At 57.2% G+C, this 18,284-nt stretch overlaps 3 protein-coding genes across 9 annotated transcripts in view; 1 reads left to right on the top strand and 2 right to left on the bottom strand.

The window, feature by feature from the left end:
- CTPS1 (CTP synthase 1) overlaps nucleotides 1-1,241 on the top strand; it is a gene marked incomplete at its 3' end in the record, with an annotated part of 30,288 nt that extends 29,047 nt beyond the window's left edge. The window contains exon 19 of the mRNA XM_082856571.1: nucleotides 416-1,241. The remainder of the gene's footprint in view (nucleotides 1-415) is intronic.
- Nucleotides 1,242-4,715: 3,474 nt separating this feature from the next.
- On the bottom strand, nucleotides 4,716-8,416 carry SLFNL1 (schlafen like 1; the record flags this gene model as incomplete). Its single annotated transcript, XM_082832617.1, has 4 exons — nucleotides 4,716-4,838; nucleotides 5,480-5,623; nucleotides 5,733-6,239; nucleotides 8,030-8,416. The coding sequence occupies 4 exons, from the start codon at nucleotides 8,414-8,416 to the stop codon at nucleotides 4,716-4,718; spliced, it is 1,161 nt and encodes a 386-aa protein (XP_082688743.1).
- Nucleotides 8,417-15,520: 7,104 nt separating this feature from the next.
- Nucleotides 15,521-18,284, bottom strand: part of SCMH1 (Scm polycomb group protein homolog 1) — a 190,583-nt gene continuing 187,819 nt past the window's right edge. For all 7 annotated transcript variants that reach the window (XM_082860565.1, XM_082860568.1, XM_082860567.1 and 4 more), the window contains 2 exons: nucleotides 16,736-16,866; nucleotides 15,521-15,688 (listed from right to left, as the gene is read on the bottom strand). In XM_082860565.1, coding sequence (XP_082716691.1) covers nucleotides 15,563-15,688; nucleotides 16,736-16,866 — 257 coding nt within the window. In that variant the 3' untranslated portion in view covers nucleotides 15,521-15,562. The remainder of the gene's footprint in view (nucleotides 15,689-16,735; nucleotides 16,867-18,284) is intronic.

Raw genomic sequence — 18,284 nt, 5'->3', positions numbered from 1 at the left:
CTGATGTACTCATTAATCTTCACCAGATAGTTTGCTCTAGGCAGTTTGATAGTCTAAGTAACTGCTGTGGAGAGAGAGGAAACTTTGTAACAGTAAAGGGGTAGATATTTGGTCAATGATATGGAATTTCTAACTGCCTCCCCTGGAGCATGTAGTCCCTGTCAGTGGCACTGTTAAGAGCCTGGTGCTGTGGAAAAGAACACTTGTATTGGGGCAGAGGTGGAGTCCATGTAAGGTCTTGAAACTGTATAATTCCATAGGAATCAGAAATTTAGCTTCTCATTCGTGTTAGGCTCCTACTACGACTGGTCCTCGATGAAAACCAGGCATAGTTTACATAGCAGCTGACTACAAATCCTAACTTCTCTACTTTAACATACGTCATATAATTGCTCAATTTTTTTTTTTTAAACAGGGATGATTCTTGAAGAGAGCCTTTGGACTTCAGGAGTTTACAGCTTTGATTTTACATTCAGCTTTTGACACTTCCTTTAAATTATGTTTTTATTAAGATTATTTTATTTTGAGGGAAGGTATTTGTGACTTGCATGTCCCGCCATGTGTCCCGGCTCCCGCACGCTGTGCTGACTGGTGTCCCACACTCTCCTTTGCGGTCCTCCAGCCTCGGGCGAGAAGCAGGACATCCGGGCGGAGCGGGTGATGGCCGGGTGCCAGGGGAGCCCATCGGTCACCGCGCTTCTCCAGCCACCTTGCGTCACTGTGGCTTCGAGCGTGTAGCTGTTCCTTCCCCCGATGCCGAGGCCATTATAAAAGGTGGGCCGTGCGGCCTGTGTGGGCAGAGAGGGGTGAGTCCAGCTGGTGCTCACAGCCCAGTGCCGGAACCCGAGGGCACTGCTTGAGCAAGAGCCGTGAAACCAGAAACAGAGTCGGCCCTGCCCTGTGCTGGAGGACTCGTTGTCCAAAAGGACGGTCAGTTTGGCGTCACACAGAACGGCAAGAACTCTGTCTCTCTGACGTCTGAGTTTGGAAGCCGCGCTTCTCTTCTCGGGAATCACTCCTTGCATCAAGGGGTCACTTAACAAAGAATCTTTTGGGGAAACTGCCTCTAAACCCCTCTCATATGGGGTTTTGCTCGAGGGAACTTTACAGCTTTGCTCAAGGGGACTTTTGCCTTCCAGAATGGTGGTACTACGGTTGAAATGCAATGTATGAAAAGCTATTTTCTTAATGTGGTATAACGACAGGCAGAGCTCGTGCCCATTATATCCTGGCTGGACTCGGTGTATACTCTAACTTAAGAAATAAATAACGCAGAGCAAGAGACAGACTTTGTTTGGAGTGCTTGTGTCGCAGCCGGGTGGGCGCCGTCTGAGTGCGGGGCCGGCGTGTGTGCGTCCCCTGAGCCGTCAGTGCCGGGCTGTCCTCCCGGGGAGCAGCAGCTGAGGTGGTGATCTGATTGTTTAAAAGCTAAGAGAGGAGCCTTTCTTTTTAATAGGAACCAGAATTTTCCAAAGAGGCTTCAAATTTAGGTTCTCGGCACGTAGAGGTACAAAGAAGCCTCACCGCCCCCGTCCGCTCCCCGGCAGCCCTCCTGCACCCAGGCCTTCCGATTTCAGGTCATCGGCCTCGCTGGTTTTCCCTCCACAGTGAAATTCGAGATACTGAATCCACGCTCCTCGTGGCACGTTGGCAACATTGGGACCACCTGCCCATGAGCCAGCTCCTCTGCAACGTGTGTCTGAGGCCAAGGCTCAAGGGCTCGGGCCGGGCTGTTTGTCAACGGTCGGCAGGCTTTGCTGGTTTTCATTTGGAAAGGGGGTGTTGGGAGAAAAATGTTTCTCACCATTTGGCACAGCCCCTCCATCAGAGAGACCCAGAAAGGAGGCGGGCTCCCTCTTGTCCCTCCATGCACTGGTCCGAGGCCACCATCACTGCTGAGGCCCCAGAGCCCGTGTGGGAACACCGCTTCCTGACCCAGGGCAACCCAGCTGCCTCTGTCTGTGTTTCTCATGGGCTGAGATACAATGTCTTCACTTACAGAGGCCTTCATACTTGTTTGGGTGCTTTGAATGTGGCTGACTGGGTGAATTCTAACCCCTTCTCCCATCTGGTGGTCCCATCAGACAGTCTTCAGTCATTTTTATAAGAGCCATTCCCCAAACTGAGGGCTCTTAGGCCTGTTGGTGACAGCAGCTCCCTACGACAGTGGGCAGTTTTCAAAGCCTCTCAGGGTCAGCTGTGCCCGCCCCTGCTTGGAGAAGTCCTCCGCTGACTGGTTGTGAAGTGCTGGCTGCTTGCATAACCTTCTAGAAAAGGGACCCCCCGCCCCCCCGCCTCGCAGGATGGCTCTCCAGGGGCTGCAAAGCCCGACCAGCCTGCCACCCTGGCTGTGGAGACAGGGCAGTAGCAGGGCCGAGGGCTGAAGCCGAGACTGCACGGAGGGTGGCCTTCACGCCCGGTGTTGGCTGCCCAGTGCCCGGAGGCTTCTCTTTGGGGAGTAAGCCTGGCCAAGTCCCCCCACCCTTCTCTTCAGCACTGGGGATCCGGACAGGTTCTGCCTTTGTAGAGCACCTCCGAGGGCCGCGGTGCCTGGGCATCCTTGCGCCTGGCCCGAGGGGGCCGCTCAGCAGCGGGTCCCCTCTGACCTCTCGAGCTGCACATCCTCTGTGCAGTTTTTTTTTGTTGTTTGTAATTTTACTTATTTATTTATTTTATTTCTGGATGCGTTGGGTCTTCGTTGCTGTATGTGGGCGAGCGGAGACTACTCTTCGTTGCGATGTGCGGGCTTCTCATTGTCGTGGCTTCTCGTTGTGGAGCACGGGCTCTAGGCGCGCAGGCTTCAGTAGTTGTGGCACGTGGGCTCACTAGTTGTGGCTTGCAGGCTCTAGAGCACAGGCTCAGTAGTTGTGGTGCATGGGCTTAGTTGTTCCGCAGCATGTGGGATCTTCCTGGACCAGGGCTCGAACCCGTGTCTCCTTCATTGGCAGGCGGATTCTTAACCACTGCACCACCAGGGAAGCCCCTCTGTGCAGTTCTTCAGTGGCTTCTGAGAAGCTGGCTCAGGCCCTAAGGTCAGTGACCCCGAGCAGTTCAGTGGGTTGGTAGTCCATCATGAGATGGGCATCCATTACCACCTTCGGTCCCTATAACCAGTGTGTTTGGTAAATGGGAAAACCAAGTTTCAGAGCAGTTGTGATTGGCCCACAAGGGGTCCTCTGTTGTCTACTCCATGGATGTGGCCAAGGACCTCTAGGCTGGGGGAGGGAGAGGGGATCACTGAAGTGTGTTCCATGGACCCCCAGTCCTGTGAAATACCCTCTTCGACAAAGTTTCATGGTTTTCTGGTGCCTCAGGCCCCAAATTTAGGAGTATCCTTGATTCTTTCATCAGCAAATATTTACTGGGCATCTGCCGCATGCCAGCTACGTTTTAGTTTCTAAACTTAAAGCAGTGGACAAAACAGACCAAAATCCCTGTCCCCATGAGCATGCATTCTAGTGAGGAGGAAACAACAAATAAAAGCTACAGTGTGACTGACAGGTGCTCTGCAGAAAGAAAAAGATGGAAGCAGGGAAGAAGAGAGTAATTTGCAATAGAATGGGTAGGGAGGTTCCTTTCCTCTCCACTTGAGGGTGGAGTATTCCAGGAGGTGGAAGCAGCCAGTGCAAAGGCCCTGAGGCCGGTGTGCTCAGGAAACAAGTTGGTCAGTGTAGCTGGAATGCAGTAGCAAGAGGCAGGAGGCCTTGAGGGCAGGTGAGCCAAGTCAGGGGGGATTGTGTAGACTGTTATTTGGGCTTTGCTTTTGGTGAGATGGGGAGCTCTAGGAGGTCTTTGAGCCCAGGCATGTTCTAGAAAGAACCATTCTTGCCCGGGTGCACATGTTGGCTTTATAGAGCCTCTGGCTCCACTGGTGGAGATGACAGGGGAAATGGCCAGAGCAGGAATCCTCTCCAGTGGCTGGAGGGTGCATGGAATGGAAGTCAGACCCTCCCTGTGCAGGTGTTGGTGTGTGCTAGAGAGAAGCAGGGTGCCAGCTGTCCCCTTTTGTCCTGTAGATGAAGAAACTAAAGCAGAAGTATTGTGATTTGCCCTAAGGTACCCGTCTTCAAGGCGGAGATGGACTGGGACCCAACCATCCAGGCTCCTTACCCCCTTACTCCTTAGCTTTGTAGGGGGAGGAACTCAGGGCCCCCTGGACAGAAATGGGCTGGGCATGGGACTCTACCCAGCTGCATCCAACCAGCCAAGTGTTCTAGAAAGAACCATTCTTGCCTGGGGGCATGTGATTTATTACAGAGCTTTGACAGTCCCAAATCCCAGCAAGCCAGGGGTGGGTCTGCAGGGTGGCCTGTCCACCCTGTAACCACAGTTATCAGTGTACTTTGCCATCTGCAGAGGGGCTTTCCCAAGGTGACAAGTCCCTTTCTGGACCTGCCTAGCCAACGGGAGTCAGAGACCCAGAGGGACAGTCCCTTACAGCTCAGCCCAAGGAGAGCGCTGGCCAAGGTTTCACACGTTCTTTCTGAAAGTAAGTTGCCTTGGGGATCGTGCCAAGCACAGTTTCTCAGCTACACAGATCAGGGTCTTCTCAGGACTGACACCACATGGGGACCAGCCCGTGTGAGCACACTGTTGTAGAAGGAGCCTGCAAGTGCAGAGCTCCCATCCACCTCTGAGCAGCCCAGACTGGTTTTACTGGGGGGACCTAGGGTCAGTAGGACGGCCCTGTGTGTTCCAGGTAGAGCGCTGGGCCCTCACAGGACGCAGCAGGTACAGGAGATGGGCTTGTACCGCTGCAGCTGCTGCTGGAGCTGCTCCTTCTCGGCTGTCAGCACCCGCAGCCTCTCCTCCAGCTTGCTCAGCCCAGCCGTCCACTTCTGAGGGGACATCGGAGAAGCGTGCCTAAGCTGACATCATCTCAGAACCAGGGCTGAACTGGTGGAGGAAGGGAAGGCCCAGAAGCCTGGGGGGCCTGCTTAAGGTCTCTGGGCACCGTACTGGCCCTGGTAGGTGGAGGAGCCAAGTCCCCTGACCAAGTCAGCCCTGGGGTCTCGGGGAGAGTCCTGCCACCATCCCAGACGCTGGGGTGACCTGTCCTCCACAGCCTGCACAAGTACCGGGGCGGGCTCAGGCTGGCAGCCCCCCGCCATGTCCTTCTCCCTCTCTGTCAGCCCCTTGGCCTCTTCTGTTTTTCTGTCACCTGTGTTTCTCTCTTGAAAAGGCTTTTCCTTGGGACTGTGTCCAAGTGCTGTGTCCAGCACTCACTGCCTCCCCGTCTTAAGGGCCTCCGCCCAAATGCAGTACGCAGCCCTCTGGTTTGTCTTAGAACTTCAACATTCCACTATCCCGGCGGCCCCAGCTACACCGCAGAGGAGTACCGGAGGTAGCGGGGTTGTTGCAGTCCAGCCCCTGGGGAGCACCAGAGGAAACCTGACAGCTGCGAGCCTACCCAGTGGGTGGCCGAGGGACCCAGGGCCAGCGTGGCCCCTACCCTGCCTGCCTGGCCTGGGCCACTTACCTGCCTGCCCCACTCCTGGATGGCGTGTACGGATAGGGGGCCCTGGATGCTCCCGTCCCGCCGCAGGAACACCTCCCCCTGGTCCGTCTCGTAGAGCTGCGGCTGGGCCTGGGCCTTGGGGGCGTGCACGCTCAGGCGGATCACCTGGGGAAGGGCGACGGCAGCTCTGCGGGCGCTGCACCGGACAGTGTGCAGCCCCAATCCCGCCTCTCTGGCTCCGGGGCAGCCTGGGGGCGCTGGGTGCAGGGCTCACCTTGAGGGGGGTGCCGGTGGCAGAGGTGCTGACCACAGGGATGAAGGTGAGCTTGTAAGCATCAGGGAAGACCTGGGGGTTGAAGCCCTGCAGGATGGAGTCCACCAGCAGGCGCACGCGGTCCTCGTCACGGTGGCTGCAGCGGATGCCCTGCACCAGGCCACTGTCCTCCACACCCACCAGCAGGCTGCCGCCCTCGCTGTTGAGGAAGGCGCACACGTAGCGACGCAGGTGGTGCTTGAAGGCCTGGCTCAGGTACTCACCGCCCCCCCTCTTGAACTCCACGTTGCGTGTCTCGCTGCCCAGGAAGGCGCCCTGGAAGAGGCGCTCCTGGCCCAGGATCTCTTGGTGCGCGATGGCGCTGTCTGAGCGCGTGCCACTGGGCCGGCCTGGGGAGTCCTGCCGTGGGGTGGGGACCTGGGTAGGAAGGGGTCCGGCGAGCCAGGCCAGCCGGGGCCTGGAGCCCAGGATGGGGCTGGGGCTGGGGCTCGGGCTGCTGTCTTCCTTCTGCTGGGGTGGGGGATAAGAGCGGGGCATATGGGCCCAGGCAAGAGCCGGGAGCCCTGACCTTGGCGGCCAAAGGAGGGACAGGCAGCCAGAATCCCCCCGTCCACCTGCCCCATCCACCCAGGGCCCAGCCCACACGGGCGTCCTGACGCTCCTCCCAGGCAGAGGGGGCTAATTCTGCCCACCATCCCAAGGCCAATGCGGGAAACCCTGCTGGGTCAGGGGCTGGAACCAGCCAGTGCTCCCCTGAGGCTGCCCTCTGCCCAGGTGAACTATGGGATACACATGGGTAGGAAGAACTGTCCTTCCCAGGTGGGACCTGGGACACCTGCAGCCATTCTTTTCCCACTTGGGTTACGGGTCGGCCTCTGAGGCGCAGGGTTGGATCATCCCAGGAGACACCTCGGCACCCTGAGGTCCCCTGTGACAGAGCTGCATGCCTGAATTGAGAGGGGCTCCCAGAGATGCCCTCTTCCTGATCTCCCTGAAAGCCTTGCTGAACCAGTCCTCCTGAATTTCCACTTTCCTCCAGCCCTCCTGAGTCCCTTTCACTGTTTCTGCTCTGTTCAAGGGCTCTGGGAGCAGCCCGCTCAGGGCTCAGGGCCACTTCCCTGCTCTGGGCCTCACCATCGGACTCCCTGCCTCCAGGCTCTCCCCGTCCTATCCATCCTCTTCGCTGACCCCAGATGCAAGTCACACTGTCATTCCTCCCTTAAAACCCTTCCTTAGCTCCCTGCTGCCCTCCAGCCTCCAGAGGTGGCTTCCAGGGCTGGGAGCTCAGTGTGGGCTGGGGTGTAGTGATGAGAGGCACATCCCTACCAGCCCTGCAGCTCCCGGCGGAGACAAACTTAGCGGAGACTTGAGAAAACCACCAGCTATCATACAAACATGCCATCAGGCCACAGGTCTTGAAATGTAAGCCCGTTTAGCTGTGTAGCTCTGCAACAGTTTAAATGGCATGGAGTCTTCATCCCGAAGGAAAAGACAAACCAAGATCACCCATCCTGCGGAGTGACTACCACCGCCTCAAAAGTGAGTTGACTCTTCCCTCCCACCCCCACAGAAGCCGACCTTTTGCTGCCTCTGCCTTGGTCTCACAGCCCTTGGTGGCCTGGCCCCTGCCCTCTGGCCTGGTTTTCTTCCTCAGTCCCCCGGCAGCCCGAGCTCCAGGGACAGCACCCGGCTTCCCACCCTGCAAATGCATCCATCCCCACCCTGTCCCCTCATATGCGCCACATCCCTCTGCTGGGGATGTTCTTCCCCAAGTGCCTGTCCCATTGCCTAAGCCCCAGCCTGGATTTCACTCCCCGGGGAATTTGTCCCCAGAGAGCAGGGAGGACCCTCTTGGGTCCTCCTCCAGCTCCAGGTCTGCCCCCTCTTGGCTCATAGAAGCTTGGCTCCCTGAGGGCAGGGTGGAGCCTCTACTCTCTGCTGTACTGCCCGGCAGAGCAGGTGTTGGTTTTTGCAACTGAACCGATGAGGTCGGCCAAGGAGAAAGCCAGGACCCTTGCGTATCCTCGTGCCTGGGCTGACCCGGCCCAGAGGCCGGATGCAGACGGGCCCAGGGAGGGTTCGATACTCGGGTCTTCCTTCATGTGCTTCCAGGCTGGAGGCAAACTCTAAGGGTCAGTGTCCCTCCAGTGTCCCTCTGGGACCATAGTCATTTGAGTAGCAGCCCCCAAGTTTGCAGATTTGTCCCCAGTTTCTCCAAGACACCCCTCACCCCACCCAGCACAGGCCATCCACACCCAGGCCTGCCGCGAGGGAGGCTCAGGGAAAGCCTCGCTCACCTCTCTGCGGTTTGAGGGCTCCCGGCCCTCACCCAGCACCAGCTCCTTCCCAGGGGCCACCAGCTCCTGGATGACCTGGTGCTCCTCCAAGGCCGTGCGTAGGCGCCAGGGCAGGGAGGCCAGGGTGTCCTCGTGGGCGGCCACCTGCACCAGCGCGTAGGCCTTGCGTGGCTGCCTCACCACCTGGATGTGCTCCCGCGCCACCGGCAGCTCCAGCCGCTCCAGGGCGTCTCGCAGCAGGCAGGCGAGCACAGGCACTGAGAACTGGGGGTTCAGGTGGCCCACGTAGAGAACATGCCTGCTGGGAGCCGCCTTGGTACTTGAGTCCTCAGACACGGACTCTTCTGCGGGGAGCTCCTGCAGGGGCCGCTTGCCTGGGGGCTCCATGAGGGGCTCCTGCACCTGTGTCGCGGTGATCTCTTCCTGGAGGTCTCTGGAGGGGTCTCCCTCGGAGGGGCTTCTGGGATTCCTCACCGCTGGCCACTCCTCCCGGGGCCCTGGGCTCTCGGGTCAGCCCAGGGCCTCCCAGGGGACTCGGAGGGGCCAAGGCTCCCGGGAGGTTCACAGATTGGCGGGGGCTGGGTGGAGCCAGAGAGCGAGGGTGGGCAGAGGGCCGGCAGGAAAGGGCTGCCACCCGCCCAGAGCCTCGGACAGGGAAGAGGAGAGTCAGACAGGGCTGAGCCAGAGAACAGAGCATGTGGACCTGCCGCTCCATCCCACAGGAGGGAGGACCGAGGGCCTGTGCTCCCAGCAGGGCAGAGGGGACCGGAACGCAGGTCTCTGAGGCACGCCTCCCCCCATCCTTTCACTGGCCCCAGTGGGCCTGTCTTCCCTCACCAATCCACAGGCTGGGGCCTCCTCGATGCCTTCAGGGTTTCCTGCGCAGCCTCCAGGCACCAGAGAAACCTTTTCAAGGGGCCTTTGGAGAAGCAGCCTTAACCCAGGGCTTTGAGGACTGGTTGCGGCCCCCCTGTGCTTCTCCTTGCCTGCTCTGAAGCCGGGGTGAGCCCAGCAGAGGTTCTGAAGGGGTCAGGCTGGGTCAGCGGGTTTTAGAGCGAGGTTCTTCTGCTTTGGCCACACTGATGAAAGCTACGGCCCCTCCCCAGAACGATGGCCTTTGCATATATACGTACAGCTCGACGAGGCTCATCTAGACCAGATCCTCTGGTTTGGGTCCAGAGAGCAGAAGTGAGGAGGGGCGGAATGAGGGTCAGCGCTGGACCCTCGTGTATGTCGCCCACCACCTCCCGCTAGGCCAGGGGTCCTCACTCCTGAGCTGAGCACACACGTGCCCACACCAGCCCCTCCACTCGCCCGCATACACTCAGCCTCCGGTCTGCGTGGCAGGTACCGCTGGCCTGCATCTCTTCAGATTGGATACTTGAGGCAGTCAGGGCCTGGGGGCCACCACTGCTGGAGTGGGGACATTCAGGGCAAACGGGAATAGAAGGAATAAGGAGGACTGTGACCCTCATGTCCTGATGGTTCCTGGGGGAGAGTGGGAGGTGCCAGCCCTCCACTCCCACAGACCCCTGCCCCCTGCCCAGCAGCTCCCCAGGGTGCTTGGGGGCTTGGCTCAGGGAGGGGGAACCAGGGCTGTAGGGAGTGGGTGGGGCCTGTGCAGCCACCTCTGTGATCTCAGGAGAGTCAACAATGCTTCTAGGCTTGGCAAGTGAGCCAGGAAAAGTCCTCCCTACTCCCCACCCCAGTGTAAACGGGTGTCTCATGCAGCTTCATGTGGGGCTTCTTCGGGGCAGCTCCTAGAACCCAGGGACTGAAGACATACTTCCTCCTTCTGTCAGGTCTCTCCGGGCCCTCCTGCCCACACAGGTCCCCGCCTCAGTCACCAATCCCAGGCTCCCCTGAGCACGGACAGGGCCCAGCTGCTCCCAGAATGGATCAGAACGCAGCCGGTTCCACGGCTCCCCTGACACCAGGCTCTTCTCTTTGCCAGAGATGGAGGTTGCTGTCCAGAAGAGCCCTGAGAAATAGGTCAGGCGCGGCCATGTCTTTTGAAGGACAGGGTTGTCACCTGCTGTTTGACCGGGGACCAGGACTCGGGTAATGCACAGCCTTTGTTAATGCAGAAATCTGTTCTTGGGTGGGTGGGGGCTTTGAAAGTGCTTTTCATGATGCAGATGTAGGTAGCACTTTCCCACACTGCTTCTGGAAGTCTCGATGGGGTGAGGGGATGGGGGTGGGGTGGTGTCCAGAAGCGGATACTGCAGACTGGGGAAGCTGCTTGACAGCATGGAGAGAAGGCTGCCTCTTTCTCTGAGCAGCCGTTCTGAAGATGCCGATGAATTTGTCTCCCTGAGAGACTGAGGCAGAAGCTTGGGTGGGGAACTTGAGAAAGGAGACTGTGGCGTGGAGGAAAGGAGGAGGCCCGAGGCCCCAGGTGGTGGCACTGAGGCTCGGGGGAGGGACCCAGCAGCCAGGGCTGACCCGCCTCTGCATCCACGGCCGAGAGTTACGGAATAACGGCTCTAAGCTCTCCAGGCTTCCCCCTTTCTTTCAGGCCTCTCTGGACTCTGCCATCACGAGCTGCTCTCACAGTAACAAGTGGGGGCTGTGGCTGTCTTGGACGGTTAACTCGAGTCATGATGAGTTATGCAGAGACAGACAGCTGGCCGGGAGAGGCGCCCTGACAGATGAGCACACACGTGGCTGTACCAGAGAACATAACGAACACGTGAACATAACATACTTCTCTAGGGGCCTCGCTATCAGGCAGCTGTTTGGCATGAAATTTCCCAAACTGATTTGAGTGCCAAATCTTTCCCCATTCTTGCTGGAAATCTCTTTAAACGATTGTATTACATATTTCCCTGGGCTCTGTTAACAGCCTTACGTGAGTTGAACATCAGTTCCACTTCTTTATTGGCGGGGGTAAAAATTGTCTTTCATTGTAAGCATTTACAAAATGATATTTCACATACTGAAACGCACCGCAGTGTAAACTGGGTTATTTAGAGCATCTCAGGCTAACAGCTGGGTGATGGCGGACACGAGTTCAGCGTTGTGGAACAGCAGCCCCTTTTAGTCCTCTCACTGGATGTCTGTGACCTTACTGACAACCCCTACTTGGCACTGGAGGAAGAAAACCTCTTGAATTTAAAGTTAAGAATAAAAGGTGGGTGGGAACTGCTGCACAGCACAGGGAGATCAGCTCGGTGGTGGTTTGTGACCACCTAGAGGGGTGGGATAGGGAGGGTGGGAGGGAGGGAGACGCAAGAGGGAGCAGATATGGGGATATATGTATACGTATAGCTGATTCACTTTGTTATACAGTAGACACTAACACACCATTGTAAAGCAATTATACTCCAATAAAGATGTAAACAAATATATAAAGTAAAAGAATGAGAAAAAAAAAAGAATGCAAGGCGGGCCCAAAGATGAGGGGCAGAGGGAGGCTGGGATAGGGCTCTTCTCACGTTATCTGGAGTGTCCACTTGGTGGCGCCTGTGGCTGCGATCCTCCACACCGTAGCAAGCACGGGTGTCTGCGCGAACCAACCAGGGACCCCAGCTGAGGGGCAGGGGACGGGGCAGGGGCGAGTGCTGAGCTCAGCCGTTAAGTGGGAGAGGACAGGCTGTCAGGAGAACAGACTGGAACTCAGGGGAAGAGTGGTGTGGACGCAGCCTTCGCCATCAGGGCCCCGGGACGCTCCAGCCTCAGTCTTGACTCCTCCCCTTGCCTACCAGCGGCTGCCTGTTGATTCCTGCCCATCCTTTGACAGGACCAGCCCAGCTGCCCACAGATATCTCGGGCCTGGTGTCTGTACCCTGGGACCTGCTGGCCGCTGGCCCCTGGCAGCATCCTCGGTGGCTTTGGTGTTGGAGGACAAGCACACACACACACAGTTCTCACGCTTGGCCTGGACGTTTCCAGCTGGGGAGCTTCCCTGATGGGATGGGGTGACGGGGCATTAAGGTAAGGAGGCTGCAAAAAAGCTGAGGGACAACAGGGGCGGGAGGGAGCGTCTGGAGTCTCCTAGGCAAGACAGTTTCCCGTGCTTTCAACTTTATTTGTGAGACAAGGGGCAAGTCACCTGTGGCTCTTCTGAGGAGGGGTCGTGGCATCGGGCACGAGGGCAGAAACTGTGTCCACTTGGCCCACCGGTGACACAGCCCAGAGAAGGGTCTCTGGGTTGTTCCACAAAGATGCTGAAGAGGGTGCTGTGGACACTTCCGCTCAGGACTAACAGCCTGGGCAACAGAGACAGAGCGGAGCCCGGGGACACGGGCCACACAGCCGGCAGGTGGGGAGGGACCACAGGTGGGGACGGGCAGAGAGGTTCCCCAAGGATTCAGCCCTGAGCGGAGCCTGCGCTCTTCTCTCCTGAAGTGCCTGGGTTTTTCCTTCCTGATGTTCCTCAGCACGGGAGTCAATGTCACTCCTTGTCATGGCGATGAGGGTGGGCCCAGGAAGCTGCTGCCGGAGGCCTCTGTCCCCCAGTCCCACTTCCCCACACGCCTTCCCGCTTTGTGGGTGGCTGCCCTGTTGGGATCAGTGGTGTGGTCTCACCCACCGGACACCATTTCAGCTTCTTTGGATGACTCGGGTCACTATTAGAAGGCTTGGCTTTGTGAAACAGTTTCAGAAGTCGAGGTTTTGGGTTTTTTTTTTTTGCTTGTTCTCTTAAATGACGTTCAATTCTGACCCCAGAGGTTAGGGCAGCATGAGTGAAACGCTAACAAATCCTTTCCCCTTCTGCAGAATTTGACATCTGGTTACCCTTCTAGTTCTGTTCCCTTGGAAACCAGATAAAAATGGAATGTCAACCATTTCAAGGCAACAGTGCTTATGATAAAAATGACCCCTAGTTGTAAATCACCTGGTCTAGGAGTGCTGTGCATAGACTGTAAATAGCCCTCCTGCAGGGCTTCCCGAGCACAGGGACCCAGTAGGCACGTCCCTGACGGGGACCTGGAAGCTGTGCCTATGGCACTAGGGAGTTACTGGCTGCCCTGTGGCACGATGCTTCTAAACCAAGGTGAACCCCACTTCTCCCTAACATGTCTTATCCCCTTGCACCTGAGCTGTCACCTGGGCAACAGAGAATGGTCGTGGATGACTGTGGGCTCTGCAAGGACTGCTCCACCGGAAAGGCCTGCTTCATGCTGGCAGGGTGTCTGGTCTGTCTGCAGCGTGAGCGCCACCCCCAGTGTAGCCTGTGGGAGTCGAGTCTGCATGGTTAGCAGGACCCAAGACAAAGGCTGCCTGGTGGGTGTGGCAGGCAGTATGCTGTCTCGCACCCCTCATTAGCTGTGGAGTTTGGGGCAAGTATTATAACTTCACCTCTCTAAGCTTTAGTTTCCTCATCTTTAAAATGAGGGAACATGGTGGTTATCTCTGAGAGCTGTAAGCGAGGTTTAAGCGAGCTAACGTCCACAAACGACTTAGCACCAAGAAGCCCTTAACGAGTGTTCCCTGGAAAGGTGAGTGTGCCTGCTGACGAGGGACAGGGTGGGTGGGAGCCATCTTGCTCCACAAGCCCGGCCTGGCAGCACACCTGGCCTGCCTGCATACGCTGGTGTCACCTTCACATCCAGAAGTTTGTCGCCAGGGTCCAATAAGGCCCCCTTTGGGAGTACCCTGAATAAACAGCACAGCTCACGGGACAAAGGTCCAGGAGTCTGTGGAAAATGGGCAGCCCCGACCCTGACTGCTTCACGGGGCCCATGATTAGAACCTCACAGGGGCCAAGTGGAAAACACCACGTTGGAACTAGTCGCTGGTGAGGGCTGGTAGGATCCTCAGAGGTCTCCTCGTCGAACCCCCTCATAGCCAGACGGGCCCACAGGAGGGAACTGACCCACCTGAAGCATCACATAAGGCAGCTGCGCTGGCTGGAACCTCGGCCCTGGCCTTGGAGTCTGATTCCTGGGCTTTAAATGCCTACTTTGGCAGTTCCGGGCTGTTCGATCAGAGCTTAAGTTTCCTCCTCTATAAAGTGGGTCTGTTGTGAAGATTATATGAGATCGTTCTAATTCAGATGGCGCAGCTGGTGGGGCACACAGCGACGTGTTAGTCATTATCAGGTTACACTGCACTGTGCTGCTGCCCCACACCTTCTCCTCCTGGGGCCCTTTATAAACAGGGAAGTGAGGTTCTGGACTGGAGCAGTGGCCCCTGGACGGCGCAGGAGGTGCCCTGCAGGCTGGCCTGCATCTCTCCTCACCCCTGCCACTGAGGCTCCTTGGAGCTGTTGACCCGAATACTGTCCTTCCTGCTCGGCCTTCCTGTGGCTGCTTCCTCCACACTGCTGTCTGGCTGCACCAGAGCACAAAGCCCTTTGAGGGCAGAGAATGGACCTCATACCGTCTCCCCAGGGGCTACGCCATGCTGGGGCCCCAGTGGGCACGTGGCAGACAGCCTGTTCTCTAGGGATTGCTGGAGTCACGAGAACTCAGGGAGCATCTTGTCCAAGTTTCCTCAGATAAAAACGAGGAGCAAAGACCAAGACAAGGGGAGTGGCCTGCCCTTCGGAGGCACGCCGATTATCTGTTGACTGATTACAAAGACACTGGCATCTATATTGTTTTTTATTTATAAACAAATTGACATAAAATAAGTCCAGATGGCAGCGGGGGCAGCTGTGCTGCTGACTTGCTTACAAAGGAAGCATGTGGACAGTGGAGTGGGTACAGCCAGACTCCAGCCTAGAGACCCCTTTCTCCCATCCATCTCAGGGCCTTCTTGGCTTAAAATCATTGAGCCCAACCTTCTTCAGCAGAAATTCTGGCCAGGGCAAGGGAGCTGCGGTGGGGACAGTGCAGGGCAGGGACTCCCATTCCCACAGATGAGGCCGAGGCTGCAGAGGGCCCAGCGGAGGAAGAGAGGCAAGGGGACAGGGACCCTAGGTAATGTCCTCTGAAAAGGGGCCACACCGCTCTGGAGAGGGCCCGGCTGGGGCCGGGGCAGGGCAGTCTCCCTCCTCCTGAAACCCAGTGTCTGGAGCGAGAGGGGTATGAACTGGAGGGCTTGCCCAAGTGCCAGAAACAATAAATTAATAAGAAAAGATCTTTTCTTAAAAAAGGTAGAGGTCTGCACCATGAGTTTGGAGTCCGCGGATCTCGTGAGAAGAAGGCAGGAGCCATGGGGTAACGGGGAGCCACACCAGGCCCAGCGGGTGGTGAGGGGACCGGGCACGAGTGTCACTTCAGGGCCCCGTCTTCCGAGGCCTCAGGGGTCAGCCCCTTCCTCCATCACTTGGAAGGCGTTCAGTCTAAATTCCCGGGGAGAGGCCGGCCAGGCCTGAGCAATAAATACACGAGACCTCAGAGCCGAGGCAGGGCTGAGGGGAAGAGCAGTGGCAACCCTGGGCCCCATGCCCGTCTCGGCCCTTCATGGAAGGACATACCATGGCAGGAGGGGCAGTGCTGGCAGCTCCACACAGCCTCCTGGAGTCCTGAGGCAGCCTCGGACCCCACTGAGGTGCCCGGGAGGGGGCCGATGGCCCTCCTTCCTGGGAGAAGGATGGCCCCTCTGCTCGATCCCCCGGTTGTCTAGGCTGCGTCTCCCTGTTCAGAACTTGCCCTGCTTCAGCCGGTCAATGTGGTAGGACAGCTTGAGTGCAGGCCCCAGCTTCAGACCCATGTACTTCATCATCATGTCACTGCGCAGCAGAAGCAGGGCCTTGCCATCGATCTCCTGTGGGGATGGAGGGAGGCGTCATCAGACCTGGGTGGTCTGACCACCCCAGGTCCTGATTAAAGGCCACCCGGGGAGATGCCAGCCACGTGGCAGTGAACCTGGTGCGATGCTACAGCCTACCTGTTCTCCCCAGCGTCTGTCTCCAGCCACCCCTCCCCAGCGTCTACTACTGACCACCCCTCCCCCGGGTTAAGCTCTTCACACACGTTTATAGGAATCTCCTTTCTCTGCTGCCCGAGAGGCAGTCTCCCCGGATCCCAAACCTCTGAGGTCAGCTCAATTCCGTCTCCTCCCAGGTGGCCTCCCCAGTCAGTGTACTTGTCACTCATCACGGACTATTTCTGTATCGCCCCTCAAGGGCTATCGGGTGAGTCACCTTCCTTCCTGAGCAGCAGGGACCCCTCCGTGTGAGCCAGGCACAGAGCAGGCACTCGCTGAGCAGCTGTGAGACCTTCAGGCCTGACCTAAGAGCACCCTCCAAACCCACCTGACCTGAAGGAGTGAGTGACCAGTGAGAGTGCCCAAAGCACAGGACAGCACCAGGCGGTAGGGGCTACAGGGAAGTGGGTTTGAGCCCCAGATGAGGCGTATGGTCACTGCAGGGGGGTCAGCAGCAGCCCCTGGCCACAGGGCCAAATGGCCACTTGAAGAGATGGAGGCGGCTCAGAGTGGAGAAAGTAGAGGATGGGGTTCTGATAAGGCAGGAGAGTTGGGGGCCCCCTGGCAAGAGACTCTTTAACTTGGCCTTAGGCCACGGCAGGTAGCTAGGAGAGCGAGTGCTCCTAGGAGAGGACAGTCCTGTCCCTGGGACCCAGTGGGAGTGTGGCTGAATCAGATCCTACACTGAAGGAGTGAGCTGAATTCAGTGCCCAGGGAGGGCTGTGTGGGACCCAAGGTTCTGTCTCTAAGTTTGTATGGTGTCGCCTGTGCTCAGTTTCAAGGAACCTAGAACAAGTATATATAGCTCGTGCCCCTTTAAGAGTCTATAAGTTGTAGAAGCAGGACTCCCAGCGGACACAGGAGGGGTCAGGCAGGGGCACCTACGTGTTTGCGAAAGAGGTCAGCATGGGGTCCAAGCTGAGGATCAGCTTCCCGGACAAACTGCATCACGTCCTCGACTGTCCACGAGGAGGGGTCCCGGCCACTCTGTCGAGAGGCATCCCGGCGATCCGACCCTGCAGGACAGGAGGACACCTGCATAACGGGCGGGGCCTGGTCTGTAACTCCCCAGCACGCTCCTTGGCCTGTCCCAATGGCCCTGTGTGACCACTGGGGCTCAGCAGTGCCAGAGCAGGGGAACCAGAGGCAACGGGGGAGGGAAGGGTTTTCAACAAAGGGACCAAAGGCCTGAGACCCTCTTCACTCAAATCTTAAGGGTAGGTCTGATTCTGGAAATGGTTTTTAAACTGAGGTTGTGATTCTGCCTGGACCTGAGTCAGGGGTAGCAGTGAAGTAAGGGGATGACCTGGATTGGGGGCGGGCGTGGAGGAGCTGGCAGGTGAGGCTGCTTTTGCTTTGGCTCTGGGGACCATTTCTAGAGAGACCTCGGGAGCTGGGTGAGATTATAGCCAAGTCCTTGGGGCCCAGGAAGGGAAAAAAAGTGATGGATAGTAATACCCAGTGCCTCCTCCAAGGCTGTAGCAAAGTCAGCCAAACACTTGGAGGCAGAACAGTTTTGCCTTGGCTGCCAGGAATCTCAATGTTAATTTACTGGTCTGCTTAGAGCTTTTATCTCAATCCTGGCTCAAAAACAGCCCCTCCCATTTCCCCTGTGGGATCTGAGCTCTCTGTATGATCATCACCTGCACAGATCTCTGGCATGCTTCATCCCCTCTGCCTGGAATGTGCCCCCTTCTCTCCCTTCAATTTCTCCTTTTTTTTTCCTGGCAAACTCTGACTTAGCTAAGCAAGGGTCGCCTTCAAGGATCAGCTCCTTTATGAAACTTTTCCTGTCTAATCCTGAAATAATTGGTCTCACAAAGCATTTCATGGATCTCTTGGTTACAGCTCAATCTCTAGACACTTTCCCCCATCACATCACTCTAATAATCTTTTCTCCGTAAGGCAGTCAAAACAACCTTTAAAAAGTAATTGGATTGGGCTTCCCTGGTGGCGCAGTGGTTGAGAGTCTGCCTGCCGATGCAGGGGACACGGGTTCGTGCCCCGGTCCAGGAGGATCCCACATGCCGCGGAGCGACTGGGCCCACGAGCCATGGCCGCTGAGCCTGCGCGTCTGGAGCCTGTGCTCCGCAACGGGAGAGGCCACAACAGTGAGAGGCCCGTGTACCGCAAAAAAAAAAAAAAAAAAAGTAATTGGATCATGTCAATAAATGCAATGGCCTCGAAATGCGTACCTGAAATAAAGTCGAACCCCCTACCATGGTCTAGACGGTATCCCATCATCTGGCCCTTTCTATCTCCTCTCCCCCTTCCCCCCATCCTTTACTCACCAAGCTCCAGACACTCTGGCTTTCTTTCTGCCTCCTGAATAAGCCATGCTTTTATTCTTTGACCCAGACACACAATTTCCTCTGTCTAAAATTGTCTTTTCCCCACATCTTTGCACACCTGATTCCTTCTCAACATTTGGGTT

The sequence above is a fragment of the Leucopleurus acutus genome, assembly GCF_964270905.1.
Source record: "Leucopleurus acutus genome assembly, chromosome: 2".
Classification (NCBI taxonomy): Eukaryota; Metazoa; Chordata; class Mammalia; order Artiodactyla; family Delphinidae; genus Leucopleurus; species Leucopleurus acutus.
The sequence above is the reverse complement of the archived record's forward strand: the minus strand, read 5'-3'. Positions and strand labels throughout refer to the sequence as shown.